Below are 15,234 nucleotides of genomic sequence, written 5' to 3' on the forward strand. Positions count from 1 at the left end.
TAAGATAACCTGTCAATTCTGTCTAGTCAGTTACAAGGAAATTTGCATTAATTGCACAGATTAACTATCAGCATCATTTACTGCACAATCAAAGGCAAGGCAAAGAAATCATAGACATGTTGTTGAATGCTGATGATGTTATTGGGAGTTTTGATGGGTTTTTTTCTTAAAGGGAAATCATCGGTGCCTCTCATGCATGAAGCAGATCCTTTCTCTGTGATGTTTCCTGAATAGCCCTGAGATACCAGCCCATTGAGTTGTGGTCTCTCTCTCTTTTAAAAAGCAACTTCTACCTTCAGCTTGATCTCTTGCTTGAGCTTCCCTTCCGGATACTAGGCTCCTTTTCTGATCCTGCAGAGGGCTTTTGTCAGGGATTGTGATCTCTAAGTTTTTCCCCTTTCAAGAACTAATCATTCTATTAATCGCAATTCTAAACTGCTGTGGGAGTTTCTTTGTGACTTATGCCTTCACATGTGATACAAGCGACCTGTGTGTATAGGGTCTTCTCTCTGTTCATGTGGGGAAGGCATGGCAGCAGGAGTAGATGGCTGCTCATTCTCTGTAAGGAAATCAGTAAACAGTGGGGACCAAGTACAAGGATGTCCTGAAATATTAAGTGTTGTCCTTTCAAGGCCCCAAAGCCTCCAGCTAGGTTCAGGGTCACGACAATCTCCAAAACACACCGAGCATGAAGTATTCAGAACCAGAAGCCTGTGTGTGCCATATCACATAAATTCATCGTGAGTACACCAATCTGTATTTTTTTTAATTCTAAATTATTTTGTCCCATCAGAACGATCTATATTACCAAGTAACCAAATTTGCTGCATCTTTGGTGTCCTAGAATTGCTTTAAATTGTTGCTGGGACAGTCTTACAAACCTTCCTGTGCTGTTATGAGACCTTAAGGGGACAGCACTTATTTAAGAAATCAAAGGCAGTTGGGTTCAATCCTATGGTTAGCTGTTAGGTAGACACTGGAAGGATGGATTTGACTGAGAAAGGGAGACAGCATACATTGAGGCAGGTAACCTTTCCTTTGCAAAATGACCCATTTTGAGGCCTTACTTCAAGCTCTTCTCTTCTCCTAATCTTGGTTTTTTTATTAGTTTAGGAGAAAAATTAAAACTCCATTTACAGTATATGTGAACCTGAATGAGTTAAGTATGTGTGACCAACTTGATGTCTGCCTGTCTGTGAACAAGGCCAGAGTTCAGAGGCATCTGGTGCATAGCACAGGAATGTCAGCCATCAATCTCTGGTCCACCTAACTCTACAGCATTAGAGTTGTCATGGTTGCTCATCTGATCTTCCTCATATGATCTCCATCCACAGAGATGTCAGAAAAATCCTCCCCTGAGAGTGCAAGTTCTTTACAAATGAAAGATTATACAAGAGAAGACACATGGGAGATTTATATGGGCAAGCTGTTGAAAGGATAAAGTGACAGAAGAAGTTTATTGATTAATTAAAGAAAGAATCCGCATCAGCTGATAGGTTAGAACATAGGTAGGTGGAGTAAACAAAATAGAATGCCGGGAGGAAGAGGTAGTGAGCTCAGAGAAGCCATGCTCCCCTCTCCCTGGCAGATGCCATAGCTCTGCTCTCTGAGGCAGATGTCGATGCAGCCAGCCACCATGTCAGACATGCTGAATTTTTCCTGGTAAGTGCACCTCGTTATACTACACTGATTATTAGAAATGGGTTAAAATGCTGAATCTAATGGGCCAGCAGTGTTTAAAAGAATACAGTTATTGTGTATTTATTTCAGGCATAACCTTCATGCGGCCGTGGTGCTGGGGACACAGCCTCGCTGCTCAAATAACTACAGAATGGCTTGCAGCCTTGTGGACAACTGAATCCACTGAAAGCCTGAGAAAGCTTGGGAAAGAGTAAAGCATGTTTTCTTGGTAGCAGCGATTTCTCGGTCTGCTCTGCTTGCTAGAAGAAAGCAAGGGCTCTCATCTAAAAGAGGCTTGCTGACTCAGCTTCAGCTGCAAAACCCTGCAGCCCTTAAGAGGTCCTGCCACAAAACATTTAAATGGTGTTGATAAAAGCCAACTGAACGCTTGTATGTTTTCAGCGGTAGCAGGAAAAAAAACTGTGTTGTTTTAAAATGCCGGCTTTCTGGGCCATCCTGCCTGGGCAAACTCTGACTGTTTGAGGAAGGAGGGCCAGCTACAGAAAGAGGGCTTGAGTGTTGTCTGTTGCAGCCTCTTTGGTGGCAAGGACCTGAAACACTGTAGACTTGTGGCACTGAATGCGGCTCTGTTCGGTACCTCAGCCACAAGGTTGGAATGGCGGAAAACTAAGGAATGGGCTACATCTGGCCAGCAAAGCCACGGCTTTAGTCCTACTGAGATTGCTTGGTAAATGAAAGACTCATGTGGTCAGAAAAAACAGAGAGAGAAATAGAGTAAAGAGAGATTCAAAGACAAAGAAATTTTTTAAATTATTTACAGTGTGTTAAAAATATGTGCAGGCTAAAATTTGAAGTTCTTAAAGTAAAAAAAAAAGAGAGTTGTTGGGTGTGGTAGGACACACCTGTAAACCCAACACATGGGAGGCAGAGGGAGATTGACCTCTGTACCTTCAAGGTGAGGTAGCACACGCCTTTAATCCCAGTGCCTTGAAGGCAGAGACAAACAGATCTTTGTGAGTTCAATGTGTAGTAGCATACACCTTTAATCCCAATGCCTCAAAGGCAGAGAGAGGCAGATCTCTGAGACTTCAAGGACAGACAGGTATACAGAGTTATTCCAGGTCAAAGATACAGAGAACCTGTCTCAAAAGGCAAAAAATAAAAATGAAATATAAACAAAATAGAGGTTAAATTGAAGCACACAAAGATGGAAAATTCACAGCGAATTTTGATATTGTATGCTATTATGCTCTTTTTGAATCATTTGAATTTTGAGGCAGTAGCAATAGCTGCTAAAAGATGTTTCTTTATAAAAGCTGCTGAAATAATCCAACATAGATATTTTGAAAATGCCTTGACTTTGAAATTTGGATCTAAGGACATGATGCTTTGGAAAGGAGTTTCTATTTTGTTTTCACAGAGGGTGATAGTCTGTGGATGCCTCTATCCTAATATGGTAGGATGGACCACGCACTACTTAAAGGTTGCTGTGAACACCTTTAAAAAATTGCTTCGCTCAACTGCCAACTGAGATAAATCAATAATGATGCCACCATTCAGCAGGAAGCATTTTGGAGAGAAAAAACTGCACCCACGTTCCCAATATGGCTTATAAACGTTCTTTTACATTTAAAGTGGGATGTGATATAGCTATGAATATTTGCATTAGTATAGATTTTGCTTTACTGATAGAGATTTTAGGTCAATTTTGTTATATGTATATGCATATTTGATCTTCATTAAGGTATTGTGATTGTGTAGTTCATTGAAAAATATAATGTATATAGGTTATTAATGGATAATCATTAATAATAGTCAAGTTTTTAGTCATGTTAGTTAGATTTTCTAGCTACATAGAGATATATATATTTCAGTTAGATAGGCATCATTCATATATCTCTAGACTACAAAATAGGCTATTTAATGTTTTAGTACCTTAGGGTTTTTCATGACAGTGAGACACTCTACTCTTGGCAGCACATATCTACTTCAGGAAGAAGATGGGCATCAAAGAGGATCCTTATGGAGTTTGATAGCCTTTTGGGGGAGAAACTGCTCTTGCCTGGATTGTTGCATAAACTGTACACAGAAAACACTCAGAGAGAGGACTACTGAACTTGCCTAAAGGTGAGATGATCTTTTCATGTTCCTGCTTCAGGAAAGGGTCAGCAAAACATTCTTCAAGACAAGCAGATAGTGACTGCCTTTGAAATTTCCTGCTTCATGGAAATGTCTGCTGGAAACTATGGGCCTGTAGGCTGAGGATGGAAACACCAACGGTACAGAGGAACTTTGGGTGACTGTCCAGGCAGCGAGATGTCTCTGTCATTTCTAGAGTTTGAAAATGGCTTACTTTTTGTTTGCTTAGGTAATACTGTATTATTCTGGAGTCTCTGATGGAGTTGAAGAATAGATAGATAGTTATAGTTTTCCATTGTTATGATAAAAGATAAAATAGATATAAATATTGTAACTGTAATTCTTGCTTGATAACTGTTTTGTTATATGTAATTTTGCTATGTTAAAGTTAAAGATTCCGTTCTTGTTTAAACAGAAATAGGAGTAATGATGGAGTATAGGTCATTGGTTAATTAAATAAAGAAACTGTTTGGCCTGAAAGGTTAGAACATAGGTGGGTGGAATAAATATTAGAGAATGCTGGGAGGAATAGGAATTGAGCTTAGAGATGCCATGCACCTCTCCCATGGGCAGAAATGGTAGCTCTGCACTCTGAGGCAGATGGCGATACAGCCAGCCACCAGGTCAGACATGCTAAATCTTTCCTTCTAAGTGCACCTCGTGCTGCAACATACATTATAAGACATGGGTTAAAAGGCTGATAATAATGGGGCAGGCAGTGTTGAAATGAATAGTTTTGTGTTGTTCTTTCGGAGCATAACCTTACAAGGCGGCCCCATGGGGATGCAGCCCTGCTGCTCAAATTTCTACAATCAAGGGGGAAATGGAAGAAGGGAAGAAAGAAGAGAGAGAGACAAGGAAGAATGGATGAATTCAATCATTCCTTGGAAAAATGAGTGAACCAATGAATGAGGAGACCTAGTAGGAAAAAAAGTGCTGCATTCCCTCAGAGAGTCAGGTCAAATTAAGGATTGACAAGGTTTTCCACTAAGGAGGAGGCTTATTTCATTTTACCTTCTTTGTGCTCCAGGCCCACCCACAAGAGTGATGATGAGGACAGGGAGAAGAAGAGGAGAGGGTGTACCAGAATTCCCTGGTACAATTTCTCACCCAAATTGTAGCCAAATCACCTGACCTGGGACAGCTGATCTACATGCTGGACCCTAACTCCAAGTTTGACAACTCTAACATTTTAATCATGTTTGTGAAGATGAAGGAACCAAAAATAGCCCAGTTACAGGATGGCAGGTTCCTTACAGGATGGGAGTCAGACATCAGTACCATACTGGTATTTGGCGGTTTGATGGGTGTGTGGGTTCTTTGCCAGACTCCACCTAGCATCATGGATTCCCTACTTTACTGATATTATGGAGTTCGGTGCATTCATCATATGTGTGCATGTCACACACTAGTGGGCATCATATGTACATGGTTATCCTGTGTGTGGGTGAGTGTGTTCATGAGTTTTATAGCCCAAGTACTACAGAACATGATCAATGAAAGGGAACACTGTTTTCCAGATATGGCAGGACAATTATTTAAATGAACTGACAAGGGTTGGATGGCATGGATAAGACCTATAAGAGTTCAAGGCATACCAAATCCAGGCATGACAAAGTAGGTGGCAGACAGAATTCTGGCAAAACTAAGTAGGTAGCTTGATGTCCAACTTACTGGAGAAGAGCCACTGAGCGGAGACACTTTTCACTAAGCAACATGCTCTAGTGGAGATCAAACATCCTTTGCAGCCAGTACGAATTAAACCATTCATCAAATGAAACCTAATTTTCTCTGATTTTGAGTATACATTTGTGTCCCTTCCTGATTAATCTACTCTTTATCCTCTTACGTCTCAATACCTCACGCTGATATCGGTCACATCTTTCCATTTGACATGGTTTTCCCTCAAGCTTCATACCGCCCCGAGATCAAACAACTTTTTGTCCCCTCTCCACTGCTTCCTTGACAGCCATCTTGTCCTTTACCACACCACGCATGCCCAGTCCTTTACTCTCCAAGGGGAAAAGACCATAAATCCTGCTTTGTTTTGAGGCATGTATTTCTGTGATGCCCCATCCACCAAACACAATCCATCATTGACCAAATAACACAACATGTTAACAAATTTTTATTCTTTCAGAAAGTATAATCCATTGGAAAAGATACCAGGATTCATAGAAGACCTGAGGTATCTCTGAAAAAACACATTCCCAAAGAGAGAATTAAGTCTGCCCCTCAAAATTTGAGAATTTCACTTTAACAGATCTTCACCAAATCATAGACATAGATATGGAAGTCATTATCAAACTTGATGAAATACACAGAAGGTTTGTTGGGAACTTGGCAAATAATTTTTCCTATCTCTTGGGTTCCATCTTTTTTGTTGTACTGCACTCTTTTGCCCTCCAAGGAATCCCTGCCTAATTCCAAAATCACCTCTACTGGAGGACATTCAGGCGTGATGTGGAGGTTGCCTTCAATGGAATCATCATGATGGTGGTAAAGGTACAGGACCGGATCATTCTCGTTGACAATGTAGAAACAGGTCGTTATGGTCTGCACCTCATCTGGGACCACGCCTAAAGGGGTTAAATCAGCTCCCTTTAGAGGGCGGGGTTTGCCACAGGCGAATCCCTGCCAATAAATGGTGCTCGGAGAGGCGGCTCGCCCCTTTTGTTCCTCGCAACCTGTGCTATGCTGGAACTTTGGTTCAGTAAGTTTAACAATAAACTGGTAAATATTCTTTGATATCTGCATTGCCTTTATTTTGTGCCGATACATCTGGCGCCTCCCCCGTGGGGCTTTGCCGAGAACCGGCCCCGAATTGGAGTCTCTTGCACCCGGAGCCGCTGCAGCAGTCTCTCTGGGCGCACACTGAAACGGCTGAGATTCTGAGCGACTCGATTTTCCCTGCTGCTTGCTAGAGTACCAAACAGTGGGTTTGATATAGACAGAGCCTTTTTAACAGCGCCTAAGCCTCTGTTTCGAGCCGCCCCGGCCAGATTTCCCGTGCCCGCCCGCCGGCGCGCGCGCTGCCTGTGTCAGCTCCCCCTCCCACTGCCGCCAGCGCTCAGGTCACGTGACAGCGGCCTGAGAGCCCCGGCAAAAAATACTTATCAGCCTGGTGTCTGTTTCAATTTTGTTTTTCAGTCCTTTTATTTCAGATTTAGGACACGTGGATTCAACTGTGCTCTTTCGCCACCACTGGCACGAACCAGTTATTACAGGTAAGAGAACTTTTTCTTTTCTAAATAATGTCTGAGAACGTGACCACAACTTATTTCAATAGTTTTTTTGAGTGCACCATTTGGGAGATCCTTGGAAAAGATAAATAACAATTCATTCACAAGGATGACCGACATACAGATGGTAAGGATTACTAGTAGGATGGCGGCAGGGTTCTTTTCTTATCTCCACAGGAAAATATTCATCTCCAAAGAATTTGAGAGACCCTGAATATTTAATTACTGATGAATGGAAAATAGATACGACCCATTAAACATCAACAATAAAATTCTATACGTATCGTAAGTATTGGTTTTATATATATTTATGTATATTTATATGTTTTATTCAACACTTCTTTATAAATGAGTAGAGCTGGTTTTGGAGTTGGACTATGGCTCAGTCCTTCTTCAATTCCAAGCCTATTGATAAGAGATATTTCAAAGTTTCTGTCTCAGGTCAGGAGCCATGAAATGGGACAAAATAAGAATAATTTTATACTTGATAAACTTTCTTTGCCTTCCCTCACATCTGTGTCTTTCTTTATATGTCAGTATAAGTCCTTGTTGTTAATGTTTAAATTTCCCATAACAAGCAACATATTTTCCTACAGTAATTTTTGAAGTTTCCAGGATTAAGATGGGGCCCCACAACATCAACTCAATCTGGTTTTTATGACGTCATGAATTTTTTTTTTAAGCACTAATTTTGGATCTGTTTTTTGGTACCAATTGCAAGAGACAATTTCATATGATGCACATTTTTGACAATGCTCTGGCCGGACCTTCTCAAAACACACAGAGACTAGTTATAGTCTTCTTAAGTCAAAGGTTAATTTGGGAATTTTACCATCGTTTGCTTTCACAGGGGCCCCTAAGAAGAACGTCGCCCCCATGTCAGCTAAAAGCAATCTAAGAGGACGACGTCCCCTCTCCCAACAGAGTTTGCCCACAGGGTTAGGGACATCTTTTACTGGTTGGTTTAGGGGTGAGGGGATGGGGACATATTGTATGGAATTAGGGATATATATAAAAAAAATAGGGGGATTAACTGGGTTGATGGGATGATTGGTATTTGTGACTTACTGTTTTTATAAAATTATGTTGGTACTGTTTCTTGTATATTGATATATTGAATATTGAATGTGAGTGTTCCTACCTCTATTTTGGTATAAGAGTATGCTTATATTGTATGGATACATCTATCATATCACAATGTACATTTCTACCTCTGGTACTATTTATGTAATAACATTGTTTACATTTGATAAGTAATGACATTGTTTACAGGTGAAGATCATTGTCTTCATACATTGCACAATTGTTTATTCCCTTAGTTTTCAAATTAGATAGGTATTGAGAATTACATGTTTGTCATATTATTTTTAGGTTAATCAGATTTTTTAGATACATAGAGATTATTTTCAGTATAGATAGAATAATCTTCAGCCGCTTTGAAGAGCTGTAGAAAATGGCCTTTAATCTAACCTAGAATTCTGTGCCATCGAGACACAATTTACTCCTGGCAACACCACTCTACTCCCGAGAGAACGTTGAGCACCAAACACACTCCACTGGGAGCTTGTCTTCCTGGCAGAACTGGCCTTTGGGTTAAGAAAAACCCATACCTCAACTACTGACTAAGATATAAACAGGATTGTCTTATCTTGCCAAGACAGGGTAGGATAATCCTAAGAAAGTTCCTTGCATTTGAGAATGGTATGTCAGTTATGTTAGGCCTTAGCCAAAGTTGGTTGACTCAACATTGCAAACGAGATTTTGGGTGATTGCCCAGGCAGTCAGTTGTCTCTGTCATTTGTTGCACATTTTGGATATCTCTTTTTTGTTAAGTAATATTTACTCCCTTCTCAGATCTTTGATGGAGTTGAAGATTATTTAATTGTAGTTACTCTTTAGCAAAACTTTTGCTCTCAATATTGTTTGTTATATTTATCATTTTTTATTATTGTTATAGTTATATTTGGTTTAGTTGTGTCTTATTTAGACAAAAGGGGGAGATAAAGGGGTTAAATCAGCTCCCTTTAGAGGGCGGGGTTTGCCTCAGGCGAATCCCTGCCAATAAAGGGTGTGCAGAGAGGCGGCTCGCCCCTTTTGTTCCTCGCTACCTGTGCTACGCTGGAACTTTGGTTCAGTAAGTTTAACAATAAACTGGTAAATATTCTTTGATATCTGCATTGCCTTTATTTTGTGCCGGTACACACGCCACTCCACTCTACCTTAGAGACTGGCATGATGTGGAGGTTGCCTTCCAGGTAGTCATCCAGGAGGTGGTAAATGTACAAGACCGGATCTTTCTTGTAGGTAATATAAAACCAGGTCTTCATGATTGGCACCTCTTCTAGGACCCTCCCGTTCCAGTCATTCTTAGAGCCATTTGTGCCCATGAATGTATGTTTCACTGCTCTGCCAACTATGGTGTTTGAGAGATGAGTGTCTGTCACCTGAGGAAATGGCACATTATTAGGCAGGATCTTCAGGTTTAAAATCCTTTCATCACTATGAAGCTCCAAGCCATAGACACAATCAATCCCATCATATTTCAACAAATAGAGAGAGGGATATGTTGGCAGTTGATCTAGAATGATGGCTTTCCAATGGGTGACTGGTTCATTGGCTTCCTTCCAGCCATGAGAAATTCTGCGGCCAACAATATTCTCCAGGGCCTCAAAAGGCTTACTAAGTTTTTGCTTCTGGAGCGATGGCCCATTCTTCTTCTGGAGATGTGGCATGCCACTCATACAAAGAGGCATCTTCATCATGGCGGGAGACTTTCTGAGATAGGCCACAGCACTCCTGTTCCACTGTCTCTTGGCTCTGTTTCTGTGCTTGGGCTTCATAGCTGCCAATTTCTGCATAGGAAGAACTCTTCAGTTTAAATCAGACACAAAGTGGTTTCCTCCACCATAAGTGCCTGCAAGGATAAGAAGGTGAGGATGTGAGGTCAAGGCTCTTTTTAGGAATAACTTTGGAGCAGGTGAAAAAGGCACGGCTGAATAGATTTGGATACCTAAATGTAATATTTTCTTAAGAAATTAATAGGAAAATTATCAAACTCTTGTCTACAGCTCAGTATATGTGTATCAGAGACATATTCCTGCTGCAAAATGCAATTGACCTCTACTGAGAAACCTACTTCCTGACTTACTATATCAATGAGAGAGGAAGCTATGCCTATACCTAAAGTGAGAAAGAAATATCTGAACAGATGGCAAAGAATTCAAAGAACAGCCACTCCTCTCCTTACCACTCAAGCTACTGGTTAGTTGGCTGATCTATAACCACCTGCCCAAGGTCATGGCACCCCAGTCCACTGGCTCTCTCTATTGTGTCTCCTGATCCAGATCCAGGTTGATTACATAAAGATATTCTGTATCTTCATTAGAGAAGTGAGTACTGTGGGTCAAACTGCCAAAAGAAAGAAACATTAATCTGTGCAACAGCAACTATTAGAAATAATTATCTTTTAAAACACATATGGACAAAGAGGATCTTTGCCATTTAAGTGGACTGAGGAATTGGACATTTTTAGCAAAGATAGAGTGGGGAGAATACCTGACATTAACCGTCCCCCAGCTATCAAATATAGGAGCTGTTAACGACATAAATTTTGGACCCAGAGCAGATTTGAAAGAAACCTTTCTTTGACTACAGAGGTCCTAGTTGCTTCCTAAACATATTTATCAAAAGAAAATATCTTGGCTCTCTAGATTCCAACTTCTGGAAATTCGGTTGAACAGTTGTGGAGCCCAAGAGCTGAACTGACCTCCTCAGCCACCGTGAACATAGTAAGCCCACCTTCACAGAAGACTAGTGCTTCATGTGGAACAGAGTTGCCACCCCCAACCAAAGCTTTGTGACATCATCAAGGCTCTACTTATGTCATAAAACTCCTCCTAGCCAGGTTTCTTCCCTACTAACCCCCAGAAATATCCAGCATACAGGTCCTAAAATGCTGCTCATACAGCCCCATGAAGACCCAAAATAAAAACCCCAATCTTCTTCCCAATTACTTGAGTCATATTTTCCAAGTAACTCAACCCATTTATGTGTTTTTTTTTTTCTGTAAAATAATTTTTGGTCTGAGTCAACAACTCACATGAATGTTTTTTTTCCTAGCTCCAATGTCCTCATTGGTTATTTTCTATTGATTTTTCTATTACTTCATAATAATAATTATCAAACTTTCCACTTCTCTTCCTCCTCCCACATTCTTCTTGCTCCGCAAATAAACCTCTCCACTCAAACACCAGTCCAAATAGAGGGCAGGGTACTTTGAGCTGTGGGAAGTCCAAGCCCACCCTTCATCCATCCAGATTTAGCAAGGTATGCATCCACAAAAATTATGATCACAAAAAGCCAGTGTATGATATGCAGACAATTGCAAGTGCCATTATCTTTGGCTTCTCCGTCTGCCCCAATTGTCAGCCACATTCAGAGCTTCCAGTTTGATCCCATGTTCTTTCATTCCCAGGTCACTGGATTAGTTGAAATCCCCTTAGTTCAGGCACAGTGTCTCATAGTGTGGACCAAGCCCTTATATTCCTGACATCCTTGCTCTTTTTCTCCATCCATCTGCTCTTCCACTGGAGCTTGGAAGCTCCATCTAGTTTTCTGATTTTGACCCTGACTTGATCTCCATCATTTGCCAAACAAAAGTTCCATGGTGGTTTTCAAGATAGTCAGTCATCAGTCTGACTATGGGAAAAGGCACACATAGTTCCTAGGGACATGTCACAGTGCGGTCAACTTCTCCTGCCTGCTTAAGTACCTAGAGAGGGTCACCCTATGGCCTTCTGAGAACCACTCAAGAGATATCGATCTTGACATCCCCAGAATGGCCCCATTAATTGAGATATCATCAGTGTATGTGCATTAACTTGTGTGTGTTTGTGTGTGTGTATTTAAATCACAATAACAAATGGATTGTAATATTGAAGTTTCTTCTCATCTTTTGAAGAATATTTGCTACAGAAACACTCTCACAGTAATAGTGAGAGTGTAAACTATCTAAGAAAGGAGAAATAACTGGAGGAATCCCCCAGGAGTTAGGCTCAGTGTCCCAGGAATTACGCCCAAGGAAAGTCAATGAACACAGTGATGGAAGATAAAACCCCGCCTAAATAAAACCCTAAATCATTTAGGTGGAACATGAGATACTCTTACAACAGTTACAAGAGGTCTAAAATGCCTGGACTGGAACATAAGGGGAACACAATGACGTGGAGCTGAGAGTGCATGGCAAAACTGATTGGATCTGGCAAAAATTATGTAAGCATACCAAGGAAACCACCAGTGGGACAAAACCCTAAGAAATCTGTATGACAACATATCATGTTGAACATAATGAGATTTATAGACAAAGGAAAGATCTTAATTATGTCACTGTCACACAGGTGATGATGAACCAGTTCCATCGTAGAGTGACTCCCTGCTGTGTTTAAGATAACCTGTCAATTCTGTCTAGTCAGTTACAAGGAAATTTGCATTAATTGCACAGATTAACTATCAGCATCATTTACTGCACAATCAAAGGCAAGGCAAAGAAATCATAGACATGTTGTTGAATGCTGATGATGTTATTGGGAGTTTTGATGGGTTTTTTTCTTAAAGGGAAATCATCGGTGCCTCTCATGCATGAAGCAGATCCTTTCTCTGTGATGTTTCCTGAATAGCCCTGAGATACCAGCCCATTGAGTTGTGGTCTCTCTCTCTTTTAAAAAGCAACTTCTACCTTCAGCTTGATCTCTTGCTTGAGCTTCCCTTCCGGATACTAGGCTCCTTTTCTGATCCTGCAGAGGGCTTTTGTCAGGGATTGTGATCTCTAAGTTTTTCCCCTTTCAAGAACTAATCATTCTATTAATCGCAATTCTAAACTGCTGTGGGAGTTTCTTTGTGACTTATGCCTTCACATGTGATACAAGCGACCTGTGTGTATAGGGTCTTCTCTCTGTTCATGTGGGGAAGGCATGGCAGCAGGAGTAGATGGCTGCTCATTCTCTGTAAGGAAATCAGTAAACAGTGGGGACCAAGTACAAGGATGTCCTGAAATATTAAGTGTTGTCCTTTCAAGGCCCCAAAGCCTCCAGCTAGGTTCAGGGTCACGACAATCTCCAAAACACACCGAGCATGAAGTATTCAGAACCAGAAGCCTGTGTGTGCCATATCACATAAATTCATCGTGAGTACACCAATCTGTATTTTTTTTAATTCTAAATTATTTTGTCCCATCAGAACGATCTATATTACCAAGTAACCAAATTTGCTGCATCTTTGGTGTCCTAGAATTGCTTTAAATTGTTGCTGGGACAGTCTTACAAACCTTCCTGTGCTGTTATGAGACCTTAAGGGGACAGCACTTATTTAAGAAATCAAAGGCAGTTGGGTTCAATCCTATGGTTAGCTGTTAGGTAGACACTGGAAGGATGGATTTGACTGAGAAAGGGAGACAGCATACATTGAGGCAGGTAACCTTTCCTTTGCAAAATGACCCATTTTGAGGCCTTACTTCAAGCTCTTCTCTTCTCCTAATCTTGGTTTTTTTATTAGTTTAGGAGAAAAATTAAAACTCCATTTACAGTATATGTGAACCTGAATGAGTTAAGTATGTGTGACCAACTTGATGTCTGCCTGTCTGTGAACAAGGCCAGAGTTCAGAGGCATCTGGTGCATAGCACAGGAATGTCAGCCATCAATCTCTGGTCCACCTAACTCTACAGCATTAGAGTTGTCATGGTTGCTCATCTGATCTTCCTCATATGATCTCCATCCACAGAGATGTCAGAAAAATCCTCCCCTGAGAGTGCAAGTTCTTTACAAATGAAAGATTATACAAGAGAAGACACATGGGAGATTTATATGGGCAAGCTGTTGAAAGGATAAAGTGACAGAAGAAGTTTATTGATTAATTAAAGAAAGAATCCGCATCAGCTGATAGGTTAGAACATAGGTAGGTGGAGTAAACAAAATAGAATGCCGGGAGGAAGAGGTAGTGAGCTCAGAGAAGCCATGCTCCCCTCTCCCTGGCAGATGCCATAGCTCTGCTCTCTGAGGCAGATGTCGATGCAGCCAGCCACCATGTCAGACATGCTGAATTTTTCCTGGTAAGTGCACCTCGTTATACTACACTGATTATTAGAAATGGGTTAAAATGCTGAATCTAATGGGCCAGCAGTGTTTAAAAGAATACAGTTATTGTGTATTTATTTCAGGCATAACCTTCATGCGGCCGTGGTGCTGGGGACACAGCCTCGCTGCTCAAATAACTACAGAATGGCTTGCAGCCTTGTGGACAACTGAATCCACTGAAAGCCTGAGAAAGCTTGGGAAAGAGTAAAGCATGTTTTCTTGGTAGCAGCGATTTCTCGGTCTGCTCTGCTTGCTAGAAGAAAGCAAGGGCTCTCATCTAAAAGAGGCTTGCTGACTCAGCTTCAGCTGCAAAACCCTGCAGCCCTTAAGAGGTCCTGCCACAAAACATTTAAATGGTGTTGATAAAAGCCAACTGAACGCTTGTATGTTTTCAGCGGTAGCAGGAAAAAAAACTGTGTTGTTTTAAAATGCCGGCTTTCTGGGCCATCCTGCCTGGGCAAACTCTGACTGTTTGAGGAAGGAGGGCCAGCTACAGAAAGAGGGCTTGAGTGTTGTCTGTTGCAGCCTCTTTGGTGGCAAGGACCTGAAACACTGTAGACTTGTGGCACTGAATGCGGCTCTGTTCGGTACCTCAGCCACAAGGTTGGAATGGCGGAAAACTAAGGAATGGGCTACATCTGGCCAGCAAAGCCACGGCTTTAGTCCTACTGAGATTGCTTGGTAAATGAAAGACTCATGTGGTCAGAAAAAACAGAGAGAGAAATAGAGTAAAGAGAGATTCAAAGACAAAGAAATTTTTTAAATTATTTACAGTGTGTTAAAAATATGTGCAGGCTAAAATTTGAAGTTCTTAAAGTAAAAAAAAAAGAGAGTTGTTGGGTGTGGTAGGACACACCTGTAAACCCAACACATGGGAGGCAGAGGGAGATTGACCTCTGTACCTTCAAGGTGAGGTAGCACACGCCTTTAATCCCAGTGCCTTGAAGGCAGAGACAAACAGATCTTTGTGAGTTCAATGTGTAGTAGCATACACCTTTAATCCCAATGCCTCAAAGGCAGAGAGAGGCAGATCTCTGAGACTTCAAGGACAGACAGGTATACAGAGTTATTCCAGGTCAAAGAT

The 15,234-nt window shown here is 41.2% G+C and overlaps 1 protein-coding gene across 1 annotated transcript; it reads right to left on the minus strand.

Annotated features, from left to right (window-relative positions):
• Nucleotides 1-6,036: 6,036 nt before the first annotated feature.
• Nucleotides 6,037-9,784, minus strand: LOC142842135 (spindlin-2-like). Its single transcript, XM_075959054.1, has 2 exons — nt 9,271-9,784; nt 6,037-6,254 (listed from the first exon to the last, which is right to left on the minus strand). Exons 1-2 carry the CDS (start codon nt 9,782-9,784, stop codon nt 6,037-6,039), a joined length of 732 nt encoding a protein of 243 aa, XP_075815169.1.
• Between the last annotated feature and the right edge of the window lie 5,450 nt (nt 9,785-15,234).

This window comes from Microtus pennsylvanicus (genome assembly GCF_037038515.1).
Source record: "Microtus pennsylvanicus isolate mMicPen1 chromosome Y unlocalized genomic scaffold, mMicPen1.hap1 SUPER_Y_unloc_4, whole genome shotgun sequence".
Lineage (NCBI taxonomy): Eukaryota > Metazoa > Chordata > Mammalia > Rodentia > Cricetidae > Microtus > Microtus pennsylvanicus.